The following is a 25,530-nucleotide window of genomic DNA, read 5'->3' on the forward strand; positions in this document are numbered from 1 at the left end:
CACATTCATACCTATGGACAATTTGGAGTGGCCAATTAACCTAGCATGTTTTTGGAATGTGGGAGGAAACCGGAGTACCCGGGGAAAACCCACGCATGCACGGGGAGAACATGCAAACTCCACACAGAGATGGCCGAGTATGGAATTGAACTCGGGTCTCCTAGCTGTGTGGCCACCGTGCAGCCCCATATGTATATTTTTCAATTATTTATGTATTTTCTACTCACATTTTTGTGTCCCTTGTTTTAGCACCTTATACTAACTAAATAAATTGTGTACAGGATAATTTGATAAACTGATAAATGTTTGAAGCCATATGTCATAAAATTGAAAATGACTTTTTTGTAAGAAGCCTGAACACTTCTGCTTGTTTCTTGGCTTACTCTCTGCTCTTGAAATAAATATCTCTGTATGATGAGGATAATGTCCAAAGGGGACTGCGACAAAGGCACTTTAGATAATTAACACAACATGATGCATTAGCAGGATGTCACTTCCTGAGGCAGAATGGAAAAGATCGATCAAATGGTGATTAGATGATGGAAGAAGCTGTACGTCTTGACAGTGTTGGCGTGGATGTTGTACAAACAGCTCTAGGTATGCTGCAGTGCAGTGTCCATCAGAATATGTATTCTATATTGGACTGTTCAGGTGTTTCAGATACATGATGTTATAAATATGAGCGAATGCACGTTGCTGCTTACTTTCAATTAAACATTCACTCAGTGTGCAAGCTTTTGAAAGTCTGTGAGTACAGTTGAAGTAGAGTTTAAAATGTCTCCCGGTGGACAGCACACTCACATAGACACAAGCAGCGTACTCAAAGTCAAAACATGAATATTGGCGGGCAAAAAAAGTAGTGCACAAATTGTGAAAAGAAAGTACAGCGGTCTTACATCTCCACGATGCCCTCCGGGAGGTTGGCCGGTATTTCAGTCAGACTCTTGCGGCGGCAGTCCACAATGTTGTTGTTGCAGCTGCAGCTGGGAGGGCACACGGCCACTAGGGGCGCACATGTCCTAGACTCGGTGTAGGCGGGGCCTGGGGACAAGCCAAAGAATCACAATAAGGAATGAAAGCGATAACCATGGTTTTATTTCATTTGAACATGCATCAGATTACAATTGAATGCATCACATAATCAGTTCCCAGTTCCACATGTCCAAAAGGAGTAGGAAGAAGCAAAGCTTATTAAATCCTACCCCTCCATCTGGTACTTTTACAATCAGTAACTGTTACATTTGTACATTTGTTCACTTCCTGCTTTCCTAATACAGTTAAAGTTTTTTTTTGTCACGTACCAAAGTACGAGGTGATACGACCATATAATAACCAACCCAACCAAAAATGTAAACAACTGATACTCGGTGCACACTTATTAATTGTAATGTAATGGTAATTGTAATGGTGACGGTAATGGTTTCATTTCATTTGAACATGCATCAGATTACAATTGAATGCATCACATAATCAGTTCACAGTTCCACATGTCCAAAAGGAGTAGGAAGAAGCAAAGCTTATTAAATCCTACCCCTCCATCTGGTACTTTTGCAATCAGTAACTGTTACATTTGTTCACTTCCTGCTTTCCTAATATAGTTTTTTTTTAATTTATTTTATTTTTGTCACTATAGGTAGTTATCCTAGAGGTAGTTATCCTAAGCTCAGCTGTAAGAGAACACATTAATTTGGGTTACCGTGTACACATACACAAAAAAAAAGTATTAGGACAAATCTTGATGTGTTGATTCATATTCTTTTACCTGATAAAGAATATCACAGTACAGTAATCCCTCGTTTATCACAGGTAACTGACTCCAGACCAGATCAGGATATGTGATTTTCCGAAGGATTCCTTATTTATAAATCAAATATTTACCCACTGTAGTCGACATAAAAGAAAATATTGTCTGTCTCACCCAACATTACAGTAACATTACTGCCACCTAGTGACCAGTGGAGAAAACCCCACAACCCAGAATCTTATGAGAGGCTTATATTTCTATTTTAGTTATCCTTTGTCAAGTCGCTCTTATGTTGGTATGCACTTCCTGTTTCTTGTGATGTGCAGCCACCCGACGTCTGTTTGCAACAGCTGGCTGCAATTATCAATCAGTTGGAATCTTAAGCCCAGCAAAGTTTCAGGGCTTTGCTGGTGGTTTATTGTCAATGTTACATGCATTGTGTGATGTAACTATTAACTGCTTCTCAGTCCGCCATTTTGGCTTATCATCCGTGGAGAAAAATATGGTTGTGTTTGGGGTATGTGCGTAAGTAACTGGAGTTATGCTGTGCTGTCACACATGTGACGTGTGTTTTTGCAAGCTGAAATATGGCTTCATATTGAAGAGCAGAGGCGAAGAAGCACTTTGTGTTGGCCGCTTTTCCTGAAATAACCATTCCACGTAGAAGGCATCTTTTGGGTCACACCGGGACGCACTGCGAGCTGGTGGGAGAACTTTGGTCAGCCAATCACAGGGCACATATAGACAAACAACCATTCACACTCACATTCATACCTATGGACAATTTGGAGTGGCCAATTAACCTAGCATGTTTTTGGAATGTGGGAGGAAACCGGAGTACCCGGAGAAAACCCACGCATGCACGGGGAGAACATGCAAACTCCACACAGAGATGGCCGAGGGTGGAATATGAGTTATTATTATCATCATTATTATTAGTGCAGTGTACAACGGCTTGTATTTTACATTTTATTAGTCCTTTAATTTTAGTTTATACAAAATAATAGAAACTAAAAGGATTCAACAATCATAACAATAAGTTAGTATTATATTGCATTTTTTTTTTATTTTTATTTTTATTTTTATTTTTATTTTTTTAGAAATACATATACTAATAAAATGCAACATGACATTAGGGAAATTCAGAAATTGCCTACAGGGCCATGTTTTATCTATATTAGTATTATAGTTTCTATTTTTAAAATAAATTATATTACATGGTAACTCCACACAGAGATGGCCGACGGTGGAATCAAACTCACGTCTCCTAGCTGTGAGGCCTGCATGCTAACCACTTGATTGCTGTGCAGCCGTCCCCGTTATTGTTGTTGTCAATTACGTGGGGATGCATTTTTTTATTTTTAATACGAGGCTGTGGGGATATATGCACTTTTAAAGACACCCAGCTACGTGTGGTCAAGGCCTTAGTTTCATACCCTTTGTGTCTCCATCTTTTTTTCACAGAGCCTTTTTGAACTGTCCCCCCCTTTGTTTCCATTTTTGCTGCAAAACTGTGTGGATGGCATGAACACGTATTGTTATGATATATAATAGCCAGGATATTATACAGTATTTCTGACAATAACACAACATGGGGGCGCTGTTAGTAAATCCCAAAGTTTAAACACCAATAAGTTAGCTTGACCGGTCTAGGGTCAGCTGGGATAGGCTCCAGCATGACCCTGGTGAGGATAAGCGGCATAGAAAACACATAGATAGATGGAAGTTGGTTTGACTGACATTTCTCATAGAGCTCATCAAAACATCCTACTGTAACTTAAAGTTATTGAGCCCAATCACCGTGAAATCGAGTACACCCCTGTAAGGGACGGACAAGCACGTGTGTGTAAAATTTGAGCAAGGTTGGTTGAAAAACAAGGCAGCCTCCAAGCAAAACATGCGCACAGGCGCAAGGGCAGGTTAGTCATTGGCCATTTGTCCGATGTTTACAATATTTTGTGGATATCTGTATTACACAGCACAACCTCTAGGGGGCGCCGAGTATAAAGCAGACAAGATTTAAGCAGTCTACGAGCGAAGTCGAGGCCCAATGGAGAACAACCTATCGTGAGGAGTCCTAATCAGGGGGCATGTACACCGCAGCGATGAGGCTAAAGGCTAATAAAGAGGAAGCATCCTGACAGTCTATTAGCTGAATCAGGCGCCTCCAAACAGCGATAAGTCTGTGGTCTGCATGGTTTTGTGTCAGTGTTAGATGCCTCAATGTTGAGCTGTCTCTGGACGATAACACTGCTTGCAGTAATGAGACAAGGTGGACTTTTACAAGTGTTTAACTCCCCCCAAGACATTTATCATACAAAAAGCAATAAACTGTCAGCTAATCACAAGCCAAACTACGTATATTAATTAATTAGTTCCATTAACTTAGTATCAAATTAATTACTCTTAGTTGTGCCTCCATTTTATTATATTATTGCTGTTGTATTCATTCATTCACAACTCCTTATATAGGCACGGCGGTTGAGTGGTTAGCGCGCAGACCTCACAGCTAGGAGACCCGAGTTCAATTCCACCCTCGGCCGTCTCTGTGTGTTTGCATGTTCTCCCCGTGCATGCATGGGGTTTTCTCCGGTTTCCTCCCACATTCCAAAAACATGCTAGGTTAATTAGCGACTCCAAATTGTCCATAGGTATGAATGTGAGTGTGAATGGTTGTTTGTCTATATGTGCCCTGTGATTGGCTGGTGACTAGTCCAGGGTGTACCATGCCTCTCGCCTGAATGAATGAAAAATGAATGAATGAATGAACTCCTTATATACTGATAATTTATTTTTACATGTATAATATTTTTTTCTACAAACAATGCTGCTTCTACATGTTGCCGTTCACATATGAATATTTATTAACAATGTACAGTTGATATTTACACCTGCATATGTTGTGTTTATTTAGTCTTGTACAGTTGCCATTCACGTCTGCATATATAGCAGTTATTAATCATTGTACACTTGTCAGTCACATCTGCATATATATAAAGTACTTGTTTTGCAACAGTTTGCATTCCAGTATGCATATTTAGTACTTTGCATTTCCATATGCATATTTAGTATTTGAATCATGTACAACTGCCAGTTAGATCTGCATATATATAGTACGTTAACGATGTACACTTGCTATTGACATCTACACATACACACCCACGCACGGGGAGTACATGCAAACTCCACACAAAGAATCAAACCCAGATCTTCCCATCTCCTGACTGTGTGGCCAACATGATAACCACTAATCCACCTATTCAGTGAATCAATGATCCAATCAAACCAAAGGACACAGATATGCTTCATATAGCACACAAGTGCGCGTCTGATGTGAACTCACCGCTGCAGACAAAATCCTTCTTCTGCACATCAGGGACATTCAGGCCCCTCATGTGGGCGGGGGCCATGCACTGTGTGAAGGGCGCCAGGCCCCGCCTTGCCCGCAGCCAATCAGAGAGCCAGGACAGGTGACAGTCACAGTGAAGGTTGTTGGAGTGCAGACGACTGAAGGAAAAGGAGCCAAAAAGAGGAGATTTGGGTTGAATGTTTGTGGGTTCGTCAGCTTGCATGGCGTCACTCACACGTTGGAGAGACAGGAACACAACAATATGCTCGTTTGGCGAATGCATGTGATACAATATGTCAAAAGACGTGAGAATCGCAACGCCGCCAGCATACACACTGAATGCATAAAGAAGAAGCAATATGAACAAATATGACAAGTAGGAGCAAAGGAAATGTGAATAAATGAGAAAAGACAATAACCTGAATCCCAATATGAACATTAGTGACAAGAATCATATGTATTATATATTGTATGTATGTACAATATGTACGTATGTATGCATGAGGTACAATCCTGAGGTGGTAAACTTTGGGATTCCAGCAACATTTTGAAGACAAAAATCCAATCCCTGAAATTGCATTGCTTTGGATTTCTAAACCATGGTCATTGATAGACAATCTGCATGTGTCTATTTACTTTTTCTTTGGCTTGTTTTCAGCAAAAACCCAACATAACAAGAAGTGTTGCAAGTAAGTATTGCCATTTTCTATTCCAAATTATACTGTTTTTTTTGCTGTTTTATGCTCAATGCTTGTGATTTCTGCAAGAATAAAGTAGCAACATTGCCAAAAAATAACCGCAACGCTCCACTATAATGTTATTAGACATCCATTTCAAGAAAAAGTCACTGTTGAGAAAATGTCCTGATTGTATGAGAAAGTCATGCCGCTACAAAAAAGTAATCTTAGGGCAAAAAAGTGTTACAATACCACTCTATTGGTGGTATTCTATGTCTGTAGACACAGATGCTCTAGGGTAGTCTACGGCCTCTCCGACCGCCACCACACATTCATTCACATTCATAACACTGGAAGAACTATGATGATGTGTAACAATTTCAGGAGAAAAAGCCATGCTAAAATGAAAAGTCCATGTTGAGAAAATGTCATGATCATATGACAATCTTATGAGAATGGATGTTATGAGAAAAATGTTATTTTATGAGGGAAAACCACCCCAAAATCATTACTATTTATGTCCACATTACACTTTTGTGGACCTATTATGCTTTTTCCACTTTTCTGAACTATAAATGTAGTTAGAATGGTGTATTCCCGTCTTAAACCATGCCAAAGTTTCAGATAATGAGGTTTGCACATTTGATAATGAGCTCAAAAATGCTCGGTTTCAGAGGGCGTGGTAAAACTGCTCCTTTGTGATGTCACAGAGGAGAAGACTTCCTTATATGGGCGTGATCGTAAGCCAGATAAGCGGTCTGCCCTCCCCCAAGCTGTTCATATGATTAAGTGCAGGGGTCTCAAACTCGCGGCCGGCGGGCCAAATGCGGCCCGTGAGACGCTAGTTTGAGGCCCCCACCTTGATACCAAGTTTAATGTTGAAATGACAGCTAAAAGCTGTGTGCACACCGGACACAATTAACATGATTTTGCTTTGGATTAGCAATGAAGCTAAAGGCTTATGACGCTGGGTACAATTAATGCAGGAAATGATTTGGAATAAAAGGTAAAATACACGTCAAGATAAAGCATCTCATCAAACATGTTGTTAAAGTTACCACGCTGCTCCCAGACGGAACTGAGTACGATGCTAACTTGCTAATTAGGTAAAATTATCATTAAATTTCATTAATGTTCATGTTAAAGGTTAAATAACTGTTAATATTGTACATTTGAATCTGAAAAAAATAATTTCTCTACCAACTGTATGTGGTTTCTTACGTTTTTCTTATTTGCTGTTTTATTATTATTTTACCTATTTATTACTGATTGATTGATTTATTGTCTTTATTCTTAATTTGTTTATTTTTTTATCTTATTTTGTGTATAGAAAAATAAAAATGAAGATATTTGAGAACAGTGGAATGTTTTATCAGATATTTTGGTGTGGAGGACCGTAACCAAAGTACTGAAAAAGTGTAGGGTATAGCAGAAGCAAAAGCATTGGAGATATTTTTTAATTGATTTTTTTTCCAGTTTCTAATAAATGCGTTTTGGGTTTTTTTTTTGAAAACCTGATGCGGCCCGGCTTCACCCAGAACCTAGCTCCGGTGGCCCCCAGGTAAATTGAGTTTGAGACCCCTGATTAAGTGGCTAGATGGCTCATATGAAAAAGCCACATTTCTTTACAATGCCTTTCCGGTTTGACATGCCTCAATTAATTCCATTTAATTAAATAATACTATAAAGTGTAATGTAAAAAGAAACGCAAACATGCACAAACTGTAATTCTCATCGTCAAAATGTCCCTGATTAAAAAAGTCTCGTTTCCCGATGAGGAGTGGATGACTTAAGAGGCATTCACACAAAGTGAAGCCTGTGGAAAAAATGACCTCCCAGCATGCTAATGTTCAATCTTGGGTGCATTAAGGGATTTTAACACAAAGCTGCGACGCCGCATGCTTGGCGGACACCTTAAGAGTGCGCGGCACACAGAGGGAGACTGAGAGAGAAGGGCAGGGAAAATGGCAGGATGTCTTGTCAGCGTATTATACGCCGGCCGGGATATCTCGCCTTTCAGAAGACAGGCCTCCCTTTGTAATAAAGCCGAGGACAAATCCTGTTATGGAACAGAGATGGGGCTCATTGATGCTAGCAGCGGGGGCAGCGGCTTTTAATACCGCTCTTCTATTATAAATCCAGTTTATAGTCAAGCCCCCCGCCTGGAGATAGCCACGTTCTGGCCCACCCCCGGCTCAGCCTTAATTACTGACAAGTAGGATTAAAACACAGGGCAGAATGAGGAGCGGGTGGGGGTGCTGTGCTTGTGTGCTGACTGTATGTTTGTGCTTTATTGTGTGTTTAATGTTCGCTAAGGTCTTGCAAATGCACAGTTATGGATGCTATGGAATGAGGTGATGCCATTAGTGGTAAATAAAAAAAATCAAAAATACATTACACATATAAAAAAAAAAATCTGAAAACAACCTATAACATACAAAATAATACAATGAAATAACCAAAGTATAATGTATTCTTCCTTAGTCCATGCCACACCTTTCCAAAATGCATGACAATGAGGATTCCATGGCAGAGGTAATGATTAGACGAGAAGATGGAGCGGAGGATTAGGCTGCAGGGGGGGGGGGGGGGGATAAGAGGTAAAATGGGAGCTGGGGGGGCAGTCACTCATGGTTGACAGACAACAGAAGCATTGGAGGGCTTCTGATTAAACGATATTGGATATTGGTGATTCTGCACTCAATCCGCCCGCCAACTTGTAGCTTCAACCGCGGCCCAAAATCCAATTTTGTACGGCTGATTTTGAGGCAAACGCACACATAAATACGCACACACACACACACACGCATGCGTACGTGAGCGTTGTGATTGGCTGGAGATGGGAGCTGCCATTCAAATTTGAGCAGAAAAATGGTCCTTTCAACATAAGTGGATTTTGTGGCTGTTCGTGGTGGTGACGGCAAAAAATCACTTCGATATGAATTTGGTCTTTGCAAAATTCAGTCCATGAAATCTTTTGGCACTCAGATAGCCCAAAAGGATAATAGATAGACTTTTTACAAAGAGAAAAACGACGACCGGGATAGGCTAGCATACCCTCGCTAGCCTAGTGAGGATAATCACAATCAGCATAGAAAATAAATGGATGAAATTCATAAAGTAAGGAAGTAAACAAACTAGTCATAAAATAAATACAATGTATGGCCACAAAATAAATAGAAATTACATTCTAAGTCAATTTGTAAATTTGTTAACAAATTAAATACAACATAGTCAATACAACATAGTCTGTCAATATTAATGCTAACATTACACTTACCATGATAGCACAAAAGAGTTCTACTTACAAACCGGCTAAAAATGCTACTATGCTAACATTAGCATGCAACACCTACCATGGTAGCGCTACATTTCAATGTGTGTTAATACTGTCAGAAAATGCTACTATGCTAATGTCACTGCTAGCATGCGAACATGTAGCATGATAGCATAATATATGCTAAATGTTCTGAGTTAGTTGTAGATTTTACACTTTGGAATGGCTTTAAATGGTTAAGAAATATGGTAGCAGTAACAATTGTTATGTATTTAGAGAAGAGCGGGAATGTTGTGTAGTGCAAACAATGGATACGTTTTTGGAGTTTTTGTGTAAAACACAAATTTTAACCTGAATGAGGAGTTAGAAGCCAAAAAAAAAAGGTAGAATACGAATGATCAAAACACCTTTTTAGAATTATATAAGTGTGAAAGATTTGTTCGATTTTGTCAGTTTTGCTGCAAAATCATTTCAAGGCATTGATCACAGCTAAACAGGTTTTAGCAGGAACTTAAAATAATTAGATAATTGTGTCTTTATAGGGCTGCACGGTGGTCGAGTGGTTATCGCACAGACTTCACAGCTAGGAGACCAGGGTTCAATTCCACCCTCGGCCATCTCTGTGTGGAGTTTGCATGTTCTCCCCGTGCATGCGTGAGTTTTCTCCGGGTACTCCGGCGACCAGTCCAGGGTGTACCCCGCCTCTTGCCCGAAGACAGCTGGGATAGGCTCCAGCGACACTCGTGAGGATAAGCGGTAGAAAATGAATGAATGTGTCTTTATAACTCAGAAAGATGACCATAATGAATCCCGGTGGGCATCCTCCATGTATGTAAGGTCCTGTATATTGTATGTATTGAAGGTATTTGCTCAATTTTGCAAGCTAAAGATAAAAGCAAACACATAGAGAAACACCATGAGAGCGGTTCAAGCAAGGGCAGTGGCGTAAGCTGATTGGTCCAGGACTCCAGCCTCAGGACTCCAGCCTCGAGTGTATAAAAGGCCGGGCAGGGAAAGGAAGGGTGATTTTTTGCAGCTGCTCTGTAATAAGACCCGCTTACTTGTAGGCATACAGGGACTGCAGATAAACCCGGACGTCTGTATTAGGTATTGTTGTCAGGAATAAACAATATGGTTCTCATTCTATAATTTGGTTCTTTAAGATTCCCTTATCCTCTATTCCAAACCCACTTAGAATCCTCAGGGGGAGGATTTCTACAGTATTCAATGCACAACAATATGCTTTTGACTTGGATCGCCCATATTCATGACCTTCTTGGTTAAGGTTTGCATTGAAACATGTAGTCGAATTGTTGAACAGTATGCTTTGCATTAGCAGTGGGATCTCCTTTACGAGCGCATGCACCGACCGGATAGTGTGTGTGTGTGTGTGTGTGTGTGTTGTACTCACAGTGTCCGCAGCTTAGGCATGTGGTTGAAGCTGGACAGTGGGATGAGGGTGATGTTGTTGTTGTTGAGGGTGCTGCACAGAGAAAAAAGACAAGCAGAAACACATTCATGAGCTCACTTCCAGGAAACGTGCGTCGATGCAAGTCACTCCTCCGCCTTTTAGAAAGTCTCTTATTAGCTCTTTTATAAACTACTCGGCACCGCGTATTTACTATCAAGTCAAAGCGCCATCAACACCAGATTGTCGTTACAAGCAAACACATAATGCACACGCACAAGTGGCTCCCCAAGCACATCACTATTGATTTTCATGTATCAAAACAAAGCCAACAAAGAGAGAAAATGGGGAAGAAATGCAAAGACATAAAGCTGTTCCATCAAAGCAACCCAAGGGGGAGCGCAAAGGGCTTTTCAGGCTGCTGAAAGCCGCTGATCTGTGAAGCTGGTCGTTTCATAACACGCTCGTGGCTGCCCAGTACATCCACCTCATGCACACATGCTCAAAAAAAATTACATTGCCACAAAAAACAACAGGCTGGGATATACAGCTAACATTATTGTATCATTATGGTGCAAACACTGGGAGGTGTTTGATATCATGATAGGATTCTTTACATATAATTATAATAATATTTTCCTAGGTGGAGTATAGAAGGCTCCACTGTTTATGACTTTCTAATAAGATTTTTCACATTATTAGAGCCCTATCAACATGAAATAACACCCCTATAGTCACCTTTACACTTGTAGTACTTGATATAGTGGACATAATAAAAGAAAATGAGCCCTTTAAGACATAAATAAGACTCATGTGGTTCGGGCAGCTGAATGGGGGCAAACAGGAAGTGATGTCAGGGGTTCAGATTTGGTGTGGTTTACCGCAATAAAAGTAGTCTGGTCAAATTCAAACATGCAATAAAAGGCTGTTGTTCCGGTGGTCAAGTCTGGTGCTTGTGTGTCTCACCTCACAGTGACATTACTGACAGCTAGTGACCAGTGTTTGCTCTACAGCATAACAGGGTAAAATTAGATAGATGGATGGATGGATGGAAGGATGGATGGATGGATGGATGGATGGATGGATGGATGGATGGATGGATGGATGGATGGACGGACGGATGGACGGACGGATGGACGGATGGACGGATGGATGGATGGACGGATGGATGAAATGTTGTTAGATAGATGGATGGATGGATGGATGGATGGATGGATGGATGGATGGATGGATGGATGGATGGATGGATAGATAGATAGATGGACGGATAGATGGATAGACGGATAGACGGATAGACGGATAGACGGATAGACGGATAGACAGATGAAATGTTGTTGCCTGGCTCCCGTATAATAATTAATAATAATAATAATAATGTGGAGAATAAATAGATGACATCAATTATGAACAATGTACAGCGTAAACAGTAAATTGCACAAATTATTTAAATAATTAAATTACAATAATAATAATAATTATTATTATTAGTAGTAGTAGTACTAGTAGTATTATTATAAATAAATAAATAATTATTAACTCTTGAATTTTAACTCTTTATAAAACAATGGAAAAGCAAATGATATCAGATGATATAGAAAAAATAATGTCAAAGTTTAATTTCATGTTGTGCCTACCAACCATTTGAGTGTTTGCGTATGATTTTACTCCAGATCAGGACAGACACATTTGCACAATGCAGCCAAGGACAAGGTCAAAAGCCTCCAATTTTGCCCAATGAAAGTAGTCATTTGCAAGCATTGCAAATAGCGTAAGGTAGCAGGCAAACACACAAAGGCGCCACAGTGAGCGTTTGAAGCTAATGTTGTCACAACTGTTGAAAATAAGTCTCATTACACCCGACTCTCTGTGTTTATACGAACACCCACTCATCCCCAAAATACACTCGCTGCTCCGCACTGTTGATCTTACTACTTTTCTTTCTCTTTAATTCCCCGTCTCTTCCGAATGGCTTTCGTATCGGCCGGCGTAGCCTCCGTGGCCTTGGCGGTGGAAGGATTGAGTTTCACACTCGGTCGCTTCTAAACACACACACACACACACACACACACATATATATACTATGGCCAGCCCTGTCAGGGGTGATTCCACCCAGTCTATATAATTTAATTGTGGAATAACAACCCCCCCACCCCCACGCCACTACAATTTCCCTGTCAGCTATCCTCCCTCTCAGTCCCAAGCCCCCCCACACCCCCTTTACCACCACACTTCAAAATCTCCGCCTTAATACAGTTGTGACTGGTCTGGATTAGTCCAAATAAACAGTGAAGAACATTTATATACAATATTAAGTTTCACGTTGGCCTACTTTACAAGCCTCGTGTTCCACATGTTGGACAGCACTTTAAATACTGTTTGTGTTGTCGGGATTGCATTAAGTGCGAGTCTGTCGTATTTTTTATTTTTTTTTAAATACACAAGACTCTCTCCTCTTGAGTGCAAATGAAATGACTTCGGAATTGTTTGTCCGGATTGTGACCGAGGAGAGCTCATGTTTTGTGTACACTGCTGGCTTTGTTTAAAAAATGCTTACTACTATTTGTGTCATGTTGCATTCAACCCGCATGATTATATGGTGCGAACCAGTGTTATTAGCATCGCTCCAGCAAATGAAAAACTACACCGATAGATTTACGTTTACCCCCGCCGCTCCAAACATCAGCATTAGACAATTGTGGTGAAATTCATGAAATAATCGCTGTAATAACAATTGTTATTTGTTTTGTTTTTGAAAAATAATAATAATGGAAGAATCCCTGCATGTTCTGAACTCCTGTTTCCCTGCTAGTGTACTATAGTACAGCATGCATGTGAACAACCAGGGCAGGTAGTACAGTGAGGGAAGAAAGGTGACAGGATAAAATTGTTCATTGTTCTGTGTGCGGGCTGCACCGCGGTCTAGTGGTTAGCGCACAGACCTCACAGCTAGGAAACCAGGGTTCAATTCCACCCTTGGCCATCTCTGTGTGGAGTTTGCATGTTCTCCCCGTGCATGCGTGGGTTTTCTCCGGGTACTCCGGTTTCCTCCCACATTCCAAAAACATGCTAGGTTAATTGGCCACTCCAAATTGTCCATAGGTATGAATGTGAGTGTGAATGGTTGTTTGTCTATATGTGCCCTGTGATTGGCTGGCAACCAGTCAAGGATGTATCCCGCCTCTCGCCCGAAGACAGCTGGGATAGGCTCCAGCAACCCCGCGACCCTCGTGAGGAAAAGCGGTAGAAAATGAATGAATGAATGTATTCAGTTGTGGACTCCTATAGAGCAGCTCCACACAATAACCAGCAAACAAAGCTTTCTAGATCTTCCAGATTCTGCACCTCATTCTACAGTGTTTCCATAGACTTCCTGCTTCTGATCCAAACGGTCTGTTTAATTTAGTCCACCCCCGATCCTACTCTAGGTGCGGCCATTCCGCTGTGATCGGTCACACTCCCCAAGTGCTCTCGAGGACTTCCGGATATGTAGGTCAGCGTTGACTGAGTGCAGGCAATCTGCAGTCCATATAAGGAAGTCCGGATCGCACCGACGGCAGTAGAACTTTGTTGTTGTTAGAAAAAACTTGTTCAGAGCCACCTAAAACTTATTTTAGGGCTCACTTCCAAATGTGCAAACCTCATTATATGATGCTCCAGTTTTAGGGGACTCACCCGAAGACAGCTGGGATAGGCTCCAGCACCCCCTTGTGAGGAAAAAGCAGTAGAATGAATGAATGAATGAATGTTCTGTGTGCCTGATATGAGCAAATAAGTAAGTTTGATGATGATTTCAATGCTAGTGTGCTAAGGTTGGTCATTTGTTTGTTGACTGGTGCAAGACTATGTTAGAAAGCCCCCAATTTTATAAAAACACAACAAAAGAGCATAACGGACACAGTTCACCGCATCCAAATACAAGACAAAACTACCTGAAATGACTAAAATAACATCAAATATTGCAAACACACAGCCACATGTACTTCGACATTAAATATACTTTGTGCAGTTTTGCCCTGTTGATGCAGTGGTCTCTCTGACGCAGTACAATTGCCTCTGCAGTCATTGATGGAGGAGACGCTTTAGAAGCAGCCAACCCCAATCTGTGTGTAAATAAAAGCGTGAGGGTGGAAGAAGCAAAGTGATGTTATCGTGTGCATCGTCACTGCAACCGACAAACTCCGGTCAAAGCCTTGCTGGTCAATCCCCCTTCTACCCACCCACCCACACACACACACACACACACACACACACACATACACACACACATACATACAAATACACAAGTACGCACTAATTAAAATACATTCACTAGTAAAGCAAGAACTATGGTTGCCCTCTGCAAAGTCTGTTAGTTGAAGTCTGGGTCATGTCTTCATTTGTCTGGGTATTGAACAATGGTCTCCTGCAGTAATGGAGCCTAGTTGGTACATGCATCAACTACGCTGTGCCTTTTTTCATTACTTATTTCTTCATTTGAGATTAAAAGTAAATATAAATGGGCATGTAGGATATATGTAGGAAATATGATCTCAGGGAAGAAGTACATTTATAACACTTCTATGCTAGGACTACGTTATGCTAGCCATAGCATTTCAGTATGTGGAATCAAACTATGGAATGGATTGAGTAAGGAAATCAAACAATGCACAACGATGAGCCAATTCAAGAAACAATACAAGCAGTTGATGTTTGCTAAATACAAGGATGAAGAGTCTTGAACCAGTCATGATGTGCTATACATATCACTATATTGACACGCACTATGGTACCCATTATGTCATCGGATGGTCATATCACCGAGTACTTCGGTACGGGACAAAAAATTTAAAAATAAAAAAAAAACAACAAAAAAACTTAAAACTATATTAGGGAAAGCAGGAAGTGAACAAATGTAACAGTTAATTATTGTAAAATATATAAAATAAATATAAAATAAACAAATAAATATATTAAAAAAAAAAATATATATATATATATATATATATATATATATATAAAATATAAATCCACATGCACGTGCATATATTAAATATATAAATAAAAATAATATATATATATCCATTTATTTTCACTACTTTTCAATGTATCATTCCAAGCTGGTCCTTGGGGGTGTTCTAAATCTTTGACCAGTAGTGTAGACGTACTTTATTCATCTCCAAGATAAATTCACATAATAATACTCATAATAAACCTAATAATAATAATACTAATCATCAAAAATGTAATTGAAAAATACATAATAATAATCTCACATTTCATATTAAGTGTTTAGTCATACTGTGTCATGTTTTTCATATGTGTTTATATGTCATGAGGGTATGTGTGGTATTTTATTCATAATCCGTATTTTCCGCGAACTGCACTTTTGGGGATTTTGCCCATCATTCACAATCCTTATGTACAAAATAAACTCATTTCTGTCCCTTTTCTGTGCATTATAACACAAGACAATGAGTTAATTTGAGCTAGCTAACAATGCTGTCATTGGGATACACCTATTTCAACTATAAAGCCGTATAAAAAAAAAACCTCTAACAACGCTGCATCATTTGATATTCACACTGTGATCATGTGATAATAACATGTAATAGTTGAAGTGTCAACAGCAACAGCAGCGACAACACTTAGGATGTCCGCTCCCATTGGGATGGCTGTGTCTTCCAGCACAAGACGTGTGCTCCGGTCCTCAGGTAAAAAAAAAAAAAATGCTGACGGTAAACAAGCATCTTGTTGAGTCTTTGTAGTGAAATTGAGAGCTAGGTATCCACTCTCCACGTGAAATATATTAAGTTCTATGTGAAGCATTTCTATAATGCCTCATATTAACTCACTAGCATGATCTCATAGTGTATAGACCGGTCATATATTTCATCTCATTTTATATTATCTGCAAACTGTATTTGTATGTAACTCTGGGTAGCATTGTTGATTTGTTAATATTTGGGTTGTTTATATTGTTTATATTTTTATTTGTTTCATTTTTTCATTTCATTCATTCATTTTCTATCGCTTTTTCCTCACGAGGGTTGCGGCGGTGCTGGAGCCTATCCCAGCTGTCTTTGGGCGAGAGGCGGGGTACATCCTGGACTGGTGGCCAGCCAATCACAGGGCACATATAGACAAACAACCATTCACACTCACATTCATACCTATGGACAATTTGGAGTGGCCAATTAACCTAGCATGTTTTTGGAATGTGGGAGGAAACCGGAGTACCCGGAGAAAACCCACGCATGCACGGGGAGAACATGCAAACTCCACACAGAGATGGCCGAGGGTAGAATTGAACCCTGGTCTCCTAGCTGTGAGGTCTGCGCGCTAACCACTCGCCCACCGTGCAGCCCTATAAAAACACAATTATCTAATTATTATTAATTATCTAATTATTTTAAGTTCCTGCGATAACCTGTTTAGCTGTGATCAATGCCATGGAATGGTTTTGCAGCAAAACTAACAAAATCGAACAAATCTTTTATCATTTATATAATTCTAAAATGTTGCTTTGATCATTTGTATTCGACCTTATTTTTTTGGCTTCTAACTCCTCATTCAGGTTAAAATTTGTGTTTTACACAAAAACTCAAAAAATGTATCAATTGTTTCCACTATGCAACATTCCCGCTCTTCTCTAAAAACATGTTTTTCTTATTTTGTGTATTTTGTACTGCTTAACTGTTTCTGTACTTGCTGCTGTGCAATGCAAATTTCCCCACTGAGGGGCGAATAAAGGCTTATCTTATCTTATCTTATCTTCCATCTGTGAATGCCGCTGAGACTGACTGGGATATTTGTTTTCATTAATTTCAATTAATTAAACAGCATTTTCATTCATCATCCATAATTAATGTCTTTTGACGTTTACATTGATCTGCAAATATATACGTAAGACAGCCTTTAAGGACTGTGAAGTGCTTTTAGCGGTCATGCTGTGTCATATATGAACGTTCCCACAGGGCTGAATGTCTACTTCAAGTGCTTCACCCGACACCACATTGTTGTAAAATGTATGCATTATGTGTATGTGCTGCTTCCAGAAAGTGAAGTGATGGACCGAACAAAGTCCTTTACTCTGCCATTCCAGAGAAAAAGTACATTTCCACATGGTTGCCATTGGGAACCACCCTGGGAAAGCAGCATGTTTAAAGCCTAAAAGGCACGAAGGGGCTTAATAATCAGCAGCTGCCATATTTACAGCCACATCTTCAAATCATAATGTTTGACTTGCTGTGTGTGAGCGGGAAGTCAGTATACATTCTACATTGTGGTTTCTGTGTCCTCGCAGAGTCCACGGAAGGTCTAAAGGAGAAACCTTTTGCCAAAAAAAATGAGGCAAGTTCTTGGTAGAACGGTTGAAATTGTGAATAGAAGCACTGAGCCAGTACGACGTGGGGTGTAAATGATAGTTTGTGTTGACTGACAAACGTTGATGCTTAAAACCACACGTAGTAGTTTTTCATCCTATTAACTGACACCAAGTACACAAGGAGAGAAGCTGGATGGCGGCCGCTGACCAATACCATGCGGTTTGGGCAGCGGGAGGGAAGGCAGGAAGAAGGGAGGATGCTGGATGGGAGTATGAGGGAAGGGAAAACAAGGAAAGAGAGGCAGGTAACAAGGAGCGTGGAAGGTGAAGGGAGGAATTTGGAGAGGAAGGAAGAGTGGCGGGCACAAAATGACGGGAAAAAGGTACAATTGAAGGATAAACTGGGGGCGTAAGGAAGGGTGCAATTGAAGGCAGTAACGAAAGACAGTTGGAGAAAATGGAAGAAACTGAAGCAAGGTTGGGGGGGGGGGGTTTGAAAGGAACAAGGGGAGCGTCCAACGGAATGAAAAGGAAGAAAGTGAGAAAAGGGAGGGAAGAAGGAAATAGGAAAGCACACAACGGGGGGAGGCTGCACGGCGGACGAGTGGTTAGCACGCAGACCAGGGTTCAATTCCACCCTCGGCCATCTCTGTGTGGAGTTTGCATGTTCTCCCCGTGCATGCGTGGGTTTTCTCCAGGTACTCCGGTTTCCTCCCACATTCCAAAAACATGCTAGGTTAATTAGCCACTCCAAATTGTCCATAGGTATGAATGTGAGTGTGAATGGTTGTTTGTCTATATGTGCCCTGGGATTGGCTGGCCACCCGCCTCTCGCCCCATGACAGCTGGAATAGGCTCCAGCACCCCTGCAATCCTTGTGAGGATAAGCGGTAGAAAATGAATGAATGAATGAATGAATGAATGAATGAAGGTCGTATAAGGCGGAATGGAAGAAAGAAACAAAGGAAAGAAAAAGAGGGAAGGGTTTAAGGAAGGGTGAGAGGGAGAATGGGAAAAGGGAGGAAAAAAGGTACGGCAAGTAAGGAAGGAAGGAATTGTTGATAGGCTCAATTGGGAAAGTGGGGGAAGGAAGGAATGGAAGGAAAGGAAGCAAAAAGAGAAACAATGGGTGAGCTGATGACAGCAAACGAGGAGAAAGGAAGATTGAAGGAGTAAGGATGAGAGAGAGGGATGAAGGGAGAATGTAAGGAAGGAAGTAAAGAAGTGGGAGAACAGATGGAAGAACTCGATATTGGATGAAGGATGAATTCAAGAAGAATATCACACAACAGGTGATCCTGATGCATCCTGATGTTGAGGGAACTGATTAGGAGCGGAGCTTGATATCCCTGCTGTCTGTGGATTGGTCGACATTGAACTGCCATTTCCAGAATGGGAAAACACGGAATACTTCCAGATATGCTCTCATGCCTTCTGTTAGCAAAAGCAGACAGTATCATGATACAATACCCATTTGACCTCTCCTCTCTTGGAATCCCTCCAACCAAACCCCCCCGGTCCCGTGACCTTCACCCCCGCTGACTCACCCAACAGTCAAAAAGCCAGTCCAAACCAAAATGACTTGACAGCAGAAAGCTACACCGCCCCACGCCCCCGCCTGACCCCCTCTGGCACGCATACACATAGAAAAACAATCAAGCATTGTTATGGTGATGAACTCTACCACACCGCCATCTGAAGGGGCCAACCAAGGGTGGCGGTGAAGGCACAGAAGACCTGCATGACGCAACCACAAATGGTGCAGTCATTACCGAGAGTGGACAAATGATGTCGCACGTCGTTTTGTGGTCAAAGATGCCACGTTGCCAAATGCAAAGACTCGACCGACTGCCAGCCATTGTTTCTACGGGAAAACCATCAACCATTTGTTTACCTTTCATTTCTAGCCTCAGTGCATTTATAATACACTTGTCCATGTCAATCATGTCAAGTAAAATGGAAAAGTGATGTAGATTTTTACAGATACTATCTGGTTCAGACATTTTCTATGGCCATTTTTTGGATGATTTTGACTGATTTTTCCAGGCGCACAGAATATTATGCCCTACGACTATATTCATTCATTCGTTCATTTTCTACCGCTTATCCCATTTCAGTATGTGGAATCAAACTATGGAATGGATTGAGTAAGGAAATCAAACAATGCACAACGATGAGCCAATTCAAGAAACAATACAAGCAGTTGATGTTTGCTAAATACAAGGATGAAGAGTCTTGAACCAGTCATGATGTGCTATACATATCACTATATTGACACGCACTATGGTACCCATTATGGCATTGGATGCTCATATCACCGAGTACTTCGGTACGAGGTGCATTATTAAAAAAAAAAAAAAAAACTTAAACTGTATTATGGAAAGCAGGAAGTGAAGAAATGTAACAGTTACTGATTGTAAAAGTACCAGATGGAGGGGTAGGATTTAATAAGCTTTGCTTCTACCTACTCCTTTTGGACATGTGGAACTGGGAACTGATTATGTGATGCATTCAATTGTAATCTGATGCATGTTCAAATGAAATTAAACCATTACCATTACCATATCCTCACGAGGGTCGTGGGTGGTGCTGGAGCCTATCCCAGCTGTCTTCGGGCGAGAGGCGGGATACACCCTGGACTAGTGGCCAGCCAATCACAGGGCACATATAGACAAACAACCATTCACACTCACATTCATACCTATGGACAATTTGGAGTCGCTACCCCTGTGACCCTAATGAGGATAAGCGGCATAGAAAATGGATGAATGGACAATTCACACAGAGCAAATAACACACATGAAATACACAATACGAGAAAAAATATAAGAAATACTGATGGAGGAATAGTAAGACAAACCGAGGGATGCACGTGTGTAAGCATGCATGCATGTGTGTGTGTGTGAGTTACAAACTGAAAAGTCACCTTGCACAGCGCACCCTGCAACTCTCTCCTTATGAATTATGACAGTTGCTGCTTGGCTAAAGCCACCATGACACACACACACACACACCATCTCTCTTTGGCGCTTGTGGAGGAAAGTGATCATAAATTATGCAGCCATTCCTCTTTCCCTTTTTAGGCCCCATAGAGATTGAAAGAAAGTGTTCATAAATGTGCTACTTTGGCCAAACGTCATGTCGCTACTTCCTCCATCCATCAACGTGTCACGCCGATGTTTCGTGTCTAACAAGTTTGGTTGGAGGGGGGTGGGGGGGGGGGGGGGATTTCAACAGTTATGACAACATCTGACCTAGAGATGGCGCCAATCAAAGCGGTGGACACATTTGTCCTGTCAAAATAGTCCATCATTGTGAAACGTATACTAAAGTCTAACTGGACAATAGCCTCAATAATATTGAATAATATTGTAATATTAGGACTTTATTTTCATGCAATTACAACTTTAGTCCTGTAATATTACAAATGGATATTCATATTTTAAATTTAATATTACAGATAAATGTATTCTGGTAAAATAATGACATATAATATGAAGACTTTAATCTTGTGGTATTACATTTTTTTTGGGGGGGGGGGGGTTGTGACTTTTTACTCATAATATTACAAATGTATTATTGAAATTATATGGTAGTAAATATATACGCCACACAATATGAATTTAGTCTACTGCAATTTATTATGACAATTTTATTTTCATATTTTAAAGACATAAATATATAATATAATATAAATATTATTTGTGGAAAATAATTACTTGAGTACAATGATCTTAGGATTAAAAAAATATTATATTATTATTAGTTGAAAATATTATAAATGATTATACACCACAGTATTGAATATAAATGAATTTATGCTAGTTTTTATTTTATTTTCATAGTTTTTAACAAATGAAAAAAATATTGTAATATTGCAAATATATTTGGGGGAAATTTTGATTGTCTTTTTTAATTTCAGCAATATTACAATACATATATACAATATTACAAACCATCCTACTAGGAATAATATTTCCACTTCATTCCGGTAAAATTAAGACTTTTCTCCAAATGTAAATAAACCTTATTCTTATAAATATTCTGGCTTTATTCTACTAAAATATTGATGTTATTCTTGTCATAGTTTGACTTCAATTACTTTTGAAAAGACTATTTTAGGAAGTTAAAATGTTTTTTTCTTGCAAAGTTATACTTTATAGTCATGATATTATGACTTTATTTGGCTTCATTCTGTAATATTATTACAAATTTATTCTTATGAAATCAAGACATTTTTCTCATTTATCCCGCTAAAATAAACATTGTGTTTAATAATTTCTTTATTATGGTAATTCTATGATTTTATTACATTTTTTTGTCATTCAGTGTGGCGTCTATTCTAGCAGTTAAAGATCTTTTTTTCATGAAAACGATATACATATATTATACATACATATATTTGATGAATGATGGCTAAAAACCAAAAATAGATTTGACGTGTTCGTTTTATAATTTTTTTTTTTTTTTTAGCAGAAGATGTTTCCCCATCGACACACGGCCTCTTATGCATTTACATCATACATCTTCACCCTCTGCCTTGAGACCAGAACATTAACATTCACTGAAATTAAAGACGCTTATGAAAAATGAAAGTGATTCCTTCTATTTCATAAGAGAAACATGATGGAGTGCTTATCTTCTGCTCTCATAAATCAGCGTTGTTGCCAGCAGCGAGCGAGAGAAAAGAGGGGGAAAAAAAAGTTGAAAGATCAATGAAGGGGAAAAAAAAGCCATCTAATCCAACTGGTTAGGACATTTGAATAATGATTAATTAATCAGTTTCATATTAGTCCGACGCGGCTGCTCTCCACCGCTCATTAAGTACACACACATACACGCGCACGCGCACACGCACGTATATATACACAATGTTTGCCACAATCATTTGCGAGTGTGTGCGCATTTATTAAAGCACTCCACGCCTCATGTGTGCGAGCGCCTCATTGGCATGCACGGCGCCAGCCCGCTGAGTGCGGGCTGTCCGGCCTCGCTTTGGAGTCATTAGTGCGCTCGTTAGTCCAGTTATGTTAAATCTAAATTACCATTCATCATCACGCGGGGAGCCATCACTTATTGGGACGCGGCCGGGCACAATAACTGGATTAAGCGGACCCACGACACGCAGGCGCGTTCGCCAGCCACACGGCAGAATCCCAAATCGGGCCGGGTTAGCCGGCGATGCTAAAGTGTTTTAACGTCTATTATCTATTATTGATTAAGAGTTGCTTGGCCCTCCCGGGTACGGATCATGTCGTCAAGCGCAGAGGCTACCATCGAGCATCCTTCCAAGTGTGCCATCGCTAACCGCCGTCTTTATTTGAGAAGAAAATACGGGAAGTACTCCATCATGGCGCGTTGTTTCCACCATGCTGGCGTGCTCAAGGACTCAATGGAGCTTGAAAAACACAGAAAGACAAACAGAATCAAATGCTTCCATCTGCTACTCGACTATAAGAGATGAACGGTCCTTTCGACGCAAACCAACACAACAGCCAAATGTTGTGTTGGTGGCTTCATTTCATTTTCAACCGTGTTTAGCTAGCTGGCTGGCCTACGACCCCGAGCTCACGGCGGGAAAGACTTTTCAATGAGGTTTGTTGAGTTTGCGCTGTTTTTGCTCGCCATAGTGTAGTCGTCCAAAATATGTTACAATATATCACATATACAGTATTGGACACTAGCCAAACCACCATGCTACACTGCTAACAGTGGGACCAACATTAGCTTAGCACTGAGTCATATTTTGGTCCAAATTAGGAGCAACTACACCGAACATTGGCTGAATTTGACAATTACTGGAGAAAAAGGGTTCAAATATATTGCACTTTGCTGCAAAAAAATTAAGTTTTTACATTTTCACACTAATTTTAGTCCATGTACTGAGCCTTTGTTGCCCTTATGGGCCACCGTCGTGTAGCTAACTGTGGGATATCAGCTAGCATAACAATATGCAGTCGTCCCTCACTGCATTGCGGTTGGAACATCGTTCCTTCACTCTATCATGTTTTTTCAAACATTATTCTTTTTTTTTCTATGCAACTTAATCCTCATTAGCATTGTGGGGGTATGCACACAGGTACATTGCTAGCTGTAACTATGATGCCGCTACATGTTAGCATTCAGTCATATTTTGGTACAAACTAGTAGCAAGCATACCAAAAATGATCTGTATTTGACAATTATTGGAGAAAATGTGCCCTAACTGTTGCAATATAGAAAAATATGATATATTTTGTTTTTTTCTACATTTCCAAGCTAATTTTAGTTCAAGTATTGAGCCTTTTTTTGCCCTTAAGGGCCACCGTAGTGTAGCTGATTGTGGAAGTCAGCCAACCCAAGTCACTTATTACTTATTTATTTTGCATGCCCCGACACAATGCTACACTGCTAACAGTCGTAGCCACTGTAGCTGAATCATATTTTGGTACAAATTAATAGCAATCATACCAACTATGCACTGTATATGACAATTATTGGAGAAAATGTGCCCTAACTGGATTAAAATGATGGATAAATGTTGCATTTTATGGCAAAATATAATATGTTTACATTTTCATATGGTGGGCTAGCAGGTCATACAGTCAGTATATCTGGAAAATCTGGGTTCAATCTCCGATTGTGGAAGTCAGCTGTAGTAAGTGATGATAGCTCACATTTTTTTTTGCAAAATATAACATTTTCACCCGTTTCCATCAGTCAGTGTATTGATCTATTTTTACCTTTTAGTGTAGCTGCTTGTGGAAGTCTGCCAAGACCGGAAAAGCAACAATTGGACATATTTACTCCGAAAAAGTGTAGACTATGTTGACTTTTTATGGATTACCTTGTTACAACTGTGTTTTTGACACTAAATTGAATTTATCTAAGTTATCAGTTGATGAAAAATAATTAAAGAACATAACAATCATCCACAATATGCTTATTTAAAAACAGCCCAGGACAATTTCCCTCCATGTCTCCAACCTCCAGTCCAATAAAGTGTATTGTGATGGTGAAAATTCTCATTTTCATCTAGTTAAACATGAGTGCAACAAAGCAACAGAGTAGATGTTGTACATGATGAATGGTCTGGTCATAAACCACAAAAACTGTCAGTTCAGATGAAGCTGTTTGCAATTAGCGCATCTTGGGAGTTGAAACCCTTCATCTTTCCTGGCATGTTTTTGCCAAAATATACGCAAACAATCCCACAATTCATTTCACATTTCGGGACGTGGATATTGGTAGCATTTAATCACGGGGCGCCCGACCAAAAGTCATCACCGCATGCAAATTTCCTCTTTTAATTTTTCACCATGGCAGAAGCAGCGGCAGAGTCGATTTTCATCATCGGAAAATGGCCGAGGCCCGGATATGAAGGAGACCTCCATCTGGGGTCAAATGCACCCATCGCATCTCAATTCAGGAGCGTGGATTGATTTTGAGGAGGACGTTTAAACCTGCTGACGCTGAGGCTTGTTGATTAAGGAGCGACTATAAAAAAAAAAAAAACAATAATACACCAAGGAACCTGGAATACAAGACCGAGATACTACTTCCATGCTGATGATATTACTAATCTACTCTGGTTCTTATGGTAAAATGTACAACACACATACATTGTTGTGAAATACTACATTCTAATTTATACTAATACTAATTTTAGCCTCATTGTGCAGCAAACATATTTTACTGCATCCAAAAATGTACTTTGACCAAACTCACACAAAACATTACACCTCATTAAACGTAAACAGCGTATTACATACACAATGTTGAAAGTGAAACTA

The 25,530-nt window shown here is 40.0% G+C and overlaps 1 protein-coding gene across 3 annotated transcripts in view; it reads right to left on the reverse strand.

The window, feature by feature from the left end:
- slit3 (slit homolog 3 (Drosophila)) overlaps positions 1-25,530 on the reverse strand; it is a 262,158-nt gene that overhangs the window by 86,748 nt on the left and 149,880 nt on the right. For all 3 annotated transcript variants that reach the window (XM_058048416.1, XM_058048425.1, XM_058048435.1), the window contains 3 exons: positions 10,459-10,530; positions 5,088-5,251; positions 897-1,041 (listed from right to left, as the gene is read on the reverse strand). In XM_058048416.1, coding sequence (XP_057904399.1) covers positions 897-1,041; positions 5,088-5,251; positions 10,459-10,530 — 381 coding nt within the window. The remainder of the gene's footprint in view (positions 1-896; positions 1,042-5,087; positions 5,252-10,458; positions 10,531-25,530) is intronic.

The sequence above is a fragment of the Doryrhamphus excisus genome, chromosome 2 (genome assembly GCF_030265055.1).
Source record: "Doryrhamphus excisus isolate RoL2022-K1 chromosome 2, RoL_Dexc_1.0, whole genome shotgun sequence".
Lineage (NCBI taxonomy): Eukaryota > Metazoa > Chordata > Actinopteri > Syngnathiformes > Syngnathidae > Doryrhamphus > Doryrhamphus excisus.